Source organism: Malaya genurostris, chromosome 2, assembly GCF_030247185.1.
Source record: "Malaya genurostris strain Urasoe2022 chromosome 2, Malgen_1.1, whole genome shotgun sequence".
Classification (NCBI taxonomy): domain Eukaryota; kingdom Metazoa; phylum Arthropoda; class Insecta; order Diptera; family Culicidae; genus Malaya; species Malaya genurostris.
Genome location: NC_080571.1, coordinates 49,123,514 through 49,132,900, shown reverse-complemented (window position 1 = coordinate 49,132,900; position 9,387 = coordinate 49,123,514). Strand labels below are relative to the sequence as shown.

Genomic DNA, 9,387 nt, shown 5'->3' with positions numbered 1-9,387 from the left:
AATGATAGTTTTAACACTGGCATGATGAATTCCAAACCGCTTCGCATAGTAATACCCTTCTCCGCAATGTTCGTATAGTAATACCCTTCTCACTTAGCCATGTGTCCAGAACCTTAATTTTCACTTTCTTTTCAATACGCGACATTTTGAAAACGCAGATTTTCAACCGCACAAACAAATAAACAAACGAAAGCTGACAGCCAAACGCACAGCATGTTGTGATCTGAGCATAAAAAACCATCACAAATACATGCGTACAACACAAATGTATGTGGATAGCTAATTTTCGATACACTTCTTAGTTAGTTACGTAATAAACGTGGTATTTGTTAGTGATTAATAATCAGTAATAGAGTGAACAAGTCGAAATTCTTCCCAAACAAGACGCGTTTGTGCGAACCGGGTGGGGGGAACAGTTTCGAACCTCTCAAACCCACCGTGTATACGCGCCTGCTCAAAAACACATGTCGCCAAATCATTTTAGATGGTCTGCACGTCATAGAAAAAATTCAGAAGGTGGGAAAATAATTTCCTCATTAGCTGATTAATAGTTAGCAGCGAAAAGGAATAACGGTGAGCGGAAATTTGCTTTATCGGCGGGAAAAAACCGTTTTCATGTACCGGAGGATCCCGAGTCGAATCTGATCAATTAAAAATGTTTGACGTAGGACTATGAGCTATGAGCACAAATCACCTTTGAGCGATGAAGTTTGCGAAGCAATTGAACCCGTGTACGAAGACTTAACAAACAGTTCGGCTGAAAAGTTCGTATCGTTTAATAGAAACACATTTTTTTGCCAAAATTCGTTTTTATTATTCAACATAATTGCCATCAGAGGCGATACAGCGATTATAGCGATCTTCCAACTTTTCGATACCATTTTTGTAGTACGATTTGTCCTTTGCCTCAAAATAGGCCTCAGTTTCAGCGATTACTTCTTCATTGCTTCTAAATTTTTTACCATCGAGCATTCTCTTAAGATCTGAGAACAGGAAAAAGTCACTAGGGGCCAAATCTGGAGAATACGGTGGATGAGGAGCGATTCGAGGCCCAATTCGTTCAATTTCAGCATGGTTTTTCGTTGTTGTTTTTGATCGATTGTGAGCTCACGCGGCACCCATTTTGCACAAAGCTTTCTCATATTCAAATATTCGTGAATAATATGTCCAACACGTTCCTTTGATATCTTTAGGGTGTCAGCTATCTCGATCAACTTCACTTTACGGTCATTGAAAATCATTTTGTGGATTTTTTTCACGTTTTCATCGGTAACAGCCTCTTTTGGACGTCCACTGCGTTCATCGTCTTCGGTGCTCATATGACCAGTACGAAATTTGCAAACCACTTACGAATTGTTTCTTCGCCCGGTGCAGAGTCTGGATAACACTCATCAAGCCATTTTTTGGTATCGGCGGCCCTTTTTTTCATCAAAAAGTAGTGTTTCATCAACACACGAAATTCCTTTTTTTCCATTTTTCACAATAACAAAAGTAGCTTCACTCAAAATGCAATATCTCACAAACTAATAATCAGACAGCTGTCAAATTTATACACGTATCTTTTGAAGGTTGGTACTAACTGAAAATGGTATGGATTTAATTCTGGTGGCGCCCTCTCATAGAAACGATACGAACTTTTCAGCCGATCTGTTAGAACCGAACTTCTCACTCGTTGCATCGGTGGATGTACTCAGAACAACAACGAATCTTTCAACGGTTGCGTATGGACGATGGCACCAAAATCCATATCTGGAGGGAAATTAATTTTGGATATTGCCACAAACATTGCCGCTTGTGTGTTCAATAACGGATACTCATCAATTTGGCATGTAATGGACACTATGGGCATGGCCATCGACCTCAAAAGCTACGACTTTTGCATGGAGGTGGACGCCAAGCGCATCAAGTTAGCAGAGCGAAAGATGAGTGGCGAAGCAAAACAAGCTAGAAACCACTTAAAGGCCTGAAGGAAGGCCCAACAAGAGGAGGATATCGACAAGGAAGGCGAATTGTATGGTCCAGGCATTGCCGATTAATGGCATGTAAGTATGAGATACGATCTTACAGCACCGAAAATTTTAAACGCGTTTATCTCAGAACCACGTTTTTTGAGCTGGCCGGAAACATAAGTCAAGTAAATCTTGACCAATCGATTTTACAGAACATTCTCGATAGTTATCTCCACAGAGGTACGTAGGGGTTTTGGAAAATTGTGAATATTGTTTTTTATGAAAAATTTTGTGATGAAAAAATGCGGTTTTATTTTCAAGGGCAGCCATTTTACAAAAAATCAATTAATTAAAAAACCCATTTGTACCTCTATGCACACTGTAATATGAAATTAGAAAATGTTTTGTTTTTTGTTTTAGATCGAAAATTGCGGGAGCTGAATTTCCGGCCGTCAAAATGCATCACTTTCGCGGAAATGCCGCCAAGCCGCCATTTTGTTTTTCAATTTTTAAAACTGATTATTTTTTGTACTTCAAATATACATATTAAAAAGTGCTTTATACAAAATTCGGATTGCTCCATTTTTTGGATAAAAAAAATAATGCCACAAAAAAGGCCTCGTTTTTCTACAATGGTGTAACCCCTTAATTTCTTCACGAAACGAATAGGACCAAACCCATCAAAATCCACCGAATCTATAAATAGATCCTAGCTTCAGTATACCCATGACACAACGAGTACTCTCCATCTTCGTCAAGATAGTTGGGCGATATTCAGCCGTTCCATCTCCTCCAACGATCGCTTCGAGTAGTGGGCCGACACCAGATCCAGCCAGAGCACCGCATCTTCGCCCTTATGGTATTCCTTGATGAGCGACGCAACTTCCGACAGGCATTTCGTGCTATGAATTTTCCTGTTCACGGCCAGTCCGGAGCAAAACAAGAGCGGCTCTGACATCCTCTTTCCGCTGATAGTCAGCCACTACATCAACTTCTTGGGGAACTTGGTGTGCGAAATGAACACCTCGGAGCTCACTTCCTTTGTGGGGAAGTAAAATACGAAGTGCCCTGCCAGTCGTTACCATCCAGGATGAGATAGGTCTCGTCGTCCTTCACCACCGCTACGTCGCGATTCGCCGGGAAAATCGAGTTCAGCCGCTGCGCTGCGTCATTGCCTGCAGCTCCGAAACCAGTGGACACGACTTCCGCTTCCTGGCATGTGTGTTCATGTTCACCAGGTACTGTTTCACTGTTTGGCCGCTTGCACCGACCTCCCGGCCAGGCACACGCAGTGATGAAGCCATTTTTCCCTCGGTCTTTTTCTTCAGCTTTCTTTGGAGCTTCTTGTCAATTAATAGTTCCAAAACTTTGTAGATGTCGGAACGAACGTATCTGACATCCACAAAGTGTCGCACTATGTTCGTTTTCGATGCAACGGGGTGCCGTTCTTTGAACGCGCATACTACTGGACAGAGTTGCGTCATTGTTTACGCCATCACGATGAGAGTTAGACTGATATAGCTGTCAAATTTTGTTTACTGACTCATGGGTCACTATGATTGATGCTGCATAGGTAGTTTCGTCAGTGCGGATAAAGGATAATCCATGAAAAATCGACAATTTTTGTGAAAACGTTAGCTAAAAATATAATTTCATATAACTTCTTCTATGGAGTGCAAGCATTTTTAAATTCAATTAAAAGAGCTATATTCCAGATTTCTATCCTAACATGGACAACTCAGTGACTTTTACATCAAAACAAGGTGCATTTTATCACAAACAACTTTCCTGAAGACCAACTACCAAAAATTAATATTCAATAGAAAACGTATTTTTGTTTCGGACCACTGCAATCTCTGTGTTATGTCAGGAGTATTTAGTACATAACGCGTAATATGAGAGCACTCAGTTTACTGCTTTATTGAGAGTGTGCTCTCAGTTCTGAACTACACGTCAATGGTGTCGGAAGTGCCAATAGCCGGTGTTAAATATTAATAAAAAATTATAAAGTGAAATAAAGTTTTAATTGTACAAATGATTTAAGAGGTGTTATACATTATAGTTGGCGACGAGGAAAAGGTTCTCAAACGGATGTTTAAAATCTAGAGTGAGAAGCGTAAGTATTTAGAGATTTTGCAGGCGACAAGCCAGAAATCTTGAGCCGAAGAAAGTGTGCTGGTGATATAGTGTAAAAAAAAAATAGTGCAGATCTCTATTCAGGCCACTTTTGAGCAAAGAATAAATTGAATGTGAAAACCTATAGAGGAAGCATTAAATTTTCAACAACTGTGTGCATTCTATTTTAATTGTAACAACCATTTTGTTCCTCTTTTTCAGCCCCTACTCTGTGTTTCTGAAAAGTAGCGTCCTCAGAAAAGCTCGTAGGAATTGAAAAAAAAAAAGAGCGAACCGGTACGGTCTCAAGTTTATCTACCTCTCACCGATAGAATAACTCACGCAGGCTGAGATACAGACGGTTGATCAGTGAGTGCGGGAGTGAGACGGAAATAGTAAGCTGCTATAATTTGTTGTCATCGGCATATTTTCCAACGAAAGTGAGTTGCCCTCAAGCACTAGGTCAAGGTCAAACCGAACTGAAAAGTGCAGTTGCATTGCTTTACCGTCAAAGGTTGTTCGTTTGGTATAGTTCATCAACTCGTAAGTCTCCAAATTTTTCTTTTCTCTTTTTTGTATCTATTGATTTAAAAAAAAAAATATATATATATATATATATATAGAAGGATGGCAATGATCGGATCTTTGGATCATTATTTAGCAGGAACGTCGTTTTCCAATTATATTGAACGACTTGAATTCCTGAGTCAACTGAATGGATGGGCGGAAGAGAAGAAAAAGTCAATTTTGATCGCTCTCTCCGGTTCTGTAGTCTACGATGAGCTGAAGTTAATATTTCCAGCAGTTGAACTGAAAACATTAAAGTATGATGATATAGTTAAAAAGCTTAAGGAGAGGTTCGATAAAATAGAGCCTGATATGATGCAAAGATACCGTTTTTATAACCGATTCCAGGGGTCAGATGAGTCAGCTGAAAATTTTATTTTAGCGATTAAGCTACAAGCTGAGCATTGTGACTTCAAAGAATTCAAAGATACAGCTATTAGAGATCGTTTGATTATGGGTGTTTTTGATAAGGACTTGCAGAGATCTTTGTTATTGGAAGAAGATTTGGCCTTAACTACAGTAGAGCGAAAAATAGTGAACAGTGAATTGGCAGGAAAAAGAGCTAGGTTAATTAATGCGAATAAAATAGATGTCGATGGTGTGTTAGCAATAAAGAACCGTTTGGGACGGAGAGAAATTTTTGACAATGATCGTTATAATGATAGACGTTTTAGTGGACAGCATAGGAAAAATGGGTACGGTTATAATGAAAATCGTGTTAGTTTTAGGCGCGATTTTAGGAAAAGATCGGCTTCTGCCAGTAGAAATCGGAACTCATATGCTAGTGCTATTTGTAATTATTGTAAAAAGAAGGGCCATCTTAGAAGAGACTGCTATAGTTATAAAAACAGAAATTCAGTCAGATTTTTAAAAAATGATACTAGGGAAGAAAGCTATAACTTCAAAAGGTCTAAAGAACGAGATTCTTCTGTTGAGACTGATGGCCTAGAGTGCATGATGATATCTACAATAAGAAAAAATAATGATCCATGCATGGTGGAGGCTGTTGTTCAAGGCTGTGTCTTGAGTATGGAAATTGATTCAGGATCAGCGGTATCGGTTATAAGTGAAGCGGATTTCCAAAAATTGTTTAGTAACATACCGTTAGTCAGCAGCAAGCGACAGCTTGTTGTGGTGAACGGTAAACGGTTGAAAATCTTGGGGGAGATCGATGTCAAGGTGAAATTGAATGGCTTCGAGCACCAGCATATGCTAGTGGTTTTGGAATGCCGTAATCGATTTGTTCCCTTGATTGGTCGTTCTTGGCTTGATTGCTTTTACCCTGATTGGAGATCTGGCTTCGTATCCGTGTCTTCAGTTAATAGCTTGACTGATGAGAAAGGTATTGAAAAAGTTACGGATTGTTTGAAATCAAGATATAAACAAGTTTTTAATAAAGATTTTTCAGAACCTATAGTGGGCTATGAAGGTGAGCTAATTCTGAAGCATGAACAGCCGATATTCAAGAAGGCGTACACTGTGCCGTTTAAACTGAAGGATAAAATGCTAGAGCATTTGGACATGCTGGAACAGCAAAAAGTAATAACGCCTATTGAAGCCAGCGAATGGGCTTCGCCGGTTATTGTTGTCGTGAAGAAGGATCAAGATATTCGCATGGTTGTTGATTGCAAGGTATCTTTGAACAAAGTTATTGTACCGAACACTTATCCGCTACCGCTAGCTCAGGATATTTTCGCCACTTTAGCGGGTTGTAGGATTTTTTGTTGTCTCGATTTGGCTGGAGCTTATACGCAGGTTCTTCTTTCAGAACGGTCCAGACAATATACTGTGATAAACACTATTAAGGGTCTTTTTATATATAATCGACTGCCACAAGGTGCTTCCAGCAGTGCTGCGATTTTTCAAAAAATTATGGACCAGGTCCTGTGTGGACTGGAAAAAGTAAGCTGTTACTTGGACGACGTCCTAATAGCAGGTGAAAATTTTGACGAATGTTACAAGAATTTGAAACTAGTTCTTGACAGACTGCTTAAAGTAAATATTAAGGTTAATTTTAAGAAGTGTAAGTTTTTTGTCACAAAATTACCTTATTTGGGACATCTCATTACGGACAAAGGTTTGTTGCCTGCGCCTGAGAAATTATCCACGATAAGTGAAGCTAAACCGCCTACGAATGTAGCAGAGTTAAGAGCGTTTCTAGGCTTGATTAACTATTATAACAAATTCGTTTCACATATGTCAACTAAGTTAAGAAGCTTATATGCTTTACTGACTGCTAATGTTAAATTTATTTGGACAAAGGAATGTCAAGAAGCTTTCCAGAATGGAAAACAGGCCTTGTTGAAAGCAAACTTACTGGAGTTCTATGATCCAAATAAACCATTAGTGGTTATATCGGATGCTAGTTCGTACGGATTGGGTGGAGTTTTAGCTCATGAAATTGGGGAAATAGAAAAACCGATATGCTTCACCTCTTTCTCACTAAATGCAGCCCAAAAGAAATACCCGATTTTTCATTTGGAGGCATTAGCACTTGTATGCACCATTAAGAAATTTCACAAGTTTCTTTATGGACAAAAATTTAAGGTGTATACAGACCACAAGCCTTTAGTGGGCATATTCGGGAAAAATGGAAACAATTCGTTGATTGTAACCAGAATTCAGAGGTATATTTTAGAGTTGTCCATATATGAGTTCAATATAGTTTACAGAAAATCTTCGCATATGGGAAATGCCGACTTCTGCTCGAGATTCCCATTGCAGCAAGCTGTACCTCGAAGTTTGGATATCGGTGGCATAAATAGTTTGAATTTGACAGACCGTTTTCCTCTAGATGTTGGACTAATAGCGAGCCAGACTAGAAATGATACACAGCTGACACACATCAGAAATTTTATGGAAAATGGGTGGCCAAAAACCATTCCTGAATCCTTTAAAGACATGTTTTCGCTAAGAAATGATTTGGATATTGTTGAAAATTGTTTAGTCTACCAGGACAGGGTCATCGTTCCGGTGGCTTTAAGAGCTGGTATTTTGAAAATGTTACATGCCAACCATATTGGTATGGTTAAAATGAAAAAGCTAGCGAGGAATACTGTATTTTGGCCGGGAATAAACAATGATATAGAAAACTACTTGCGAAAATGTGAGGCTTGTATCAAAATGGCAACTGTTCCGACTAAACCTAGTCACAGTAAATGGATTCCAACGACTAGACCATTCAGCCGTTTACACGCGGATTTCTTTCATTTTGATAGGAAAACATTTTTACTTATTGTAGACAGCTTCTCGAAATGGGTGGAAGTAGACTTTATGCCACACGGAACAGACGCAAGAAGGGTCATAAATATATTTATAAGCTTCTTTGCCAGGTTTGGTCTTCCAGATGTCGTAGTCACTGATGGGGGGCCGCCTTTTAATTCTAAGGAATTTGTTTCATTCTTAGAGAGGCAAGGGGTGCAAGTCTTAAAAAGTCCTCCGTACAATCCAAGTAGCAATGGACAGGCGGAGCGCTTGGTACGGGTAGTGAAAGAGAGTTTCAAAAAGTACATGCATGATCCAGAATTACGGAATCTTGATGTGACTATGAAAATCAATTACTTTTTGATTAACTACAGAAACCAAATTGCCACTTCCGACGGTTTCGTTCCCTCTCATAAAGTATTTGCATACAAGCCAAAAAAGTTGCTAGATTTGATTCACCCTTCCAAACAATACAAAAACTTTTTGGAAAAGCCTAGTCCAATAATAAGTCCTACCACCCCTAAAATCGATCCATTTCTTAGGCTAGTGGAAGGTGATAAAATTTATTATAAAAATTTTAAAAAGACAGATATTGCGAGATGGATTGAGGCGAGATTTATAAAACAATTATCTAATAACACTTTTCAAATTTCGTTTAATAGGAACATACTTATGGCTCACAGGAATCAATTAAAATTGGCAAACAATGTGATGCAAACGTCCAGACTGCTAGTCCCAGAAGACACACCACATGGTAGGAAGCGCAGTTGGAAGGATGACCTTGAAGAACCGTTACACGGAATACCTGGTTCGTCTACAGGGCCTTTCAGAGGATTCTCTGACTTCGAACTGTTAAAACCTACTCAAGAAAAATTACCAAAAACGAACCGTAGTCCGTCAAAAAAGAGCACTGGAAAACGCATTGTAATGCAATCGAAAGGATAATCATCAACAGCAGTGAAGTCTGCAATCGAAAGGATGATCTTTGGATTTACACGAATTTTGCATATCATTATTATAATAAGAAGTTTAATCTCAAACATCGTTTGAATTTATTTAAGAGTTAGTTAATTCTTCAGAGGGGAGAACTGTTATGTCAGGAGTATTTAGTACATAACGCGTAATATGAGAGCACTCAGTTTACTGCTTTATTGAGAGTGTGCTCTCAGTTCTGAACTACACGTCAATGGTGTCGGAAGTGCCAATAGCCGGTGTTAAATATTAATAAAAAATTATAAAGTGAAATAAAGTTTTAATTGTACAAATGATTTAAGAGGTGTTATACATTATACTCTGCACATGTTTAGCCTGTGATGTGAGGCCTCTACGTGAGCGATACACATTTTCGTGAAACTTGTCACTTACGCAGTAGAACTGTTTCATCGCACCGGGATGTTCCTAATAGAATTGTACAAAGTTCCAAACTGAAACGGAACGAGTAAATTCTAATTTACCATATTTTCTGCTGTCATTTTCTCATATAGAAAAAAAAGAAATGTTCCACACCAAAAAAAAATTTCATATATTTATAATCGAGTTAAAGTTGTTTGAA

At 38.7% G+C, this 9,387-nt stretch overlaps 1 protein-coding gene across 3 annotated transcripts; it reads left to right on the top strand.

The window, feature by feature from the left end:
- The first annotated feature begins 3,814 nt into the window (after positions 1-3,814).
- Positions 3,815-9,127, top strand: LOC131430847 (uncharacterized). 3 transcript variants are annotated; one of them, XR_009229574.1, is made up of 3 exons: positions 3,815-4,065; positions 4,287-4,607; positions 8,498-9,127. XR_009229574.1 is itself a non-coding variant. In XM_058596076.1 (2 exons), the coding sequence occupies exons 1-2, from the start codon at positions 4,692-4,694 to the stop codon at positions 8,591-8,593; spliced, it is 1,668 nt and encodes a 555-aa protein (XP_058452059.1). In that variant the 5' UTR covers positions 4,634-4,691; the 3' UTR covers positions 8,594-9,127. The 3 variants fall into 3 exon arrangements, 1 of the variants encoding a protein (XP_058452059.1); XR_009229573.1 differs by having other exon boundaries at positions 3,815-4,607; XM_058596076.1 differs by lacking the exons at positions 3,815-4,065; positions 4,287-4,607 and adding an exon at positions 4,634-6,263.
- The last annotated feature ends 260 nt before the right edge of the window (positions 9,128-9,387 follow it).

Coding starts and splice junctions, on each gene's coding strand:
- LOC131430847 (XM_058596076.1), top strand. CDS start 4,692: ATGGCAATGATCGGATCTTTGGATCATTATTTAGCAGGAACGTCGTTT. Junction 6,264..8,497: donor GCATGGTTGTTGATTGCAAG/GTATCTTTGAAC, acceptor TTCGTTTAATAG/GAACATACTTATGGCTCACA.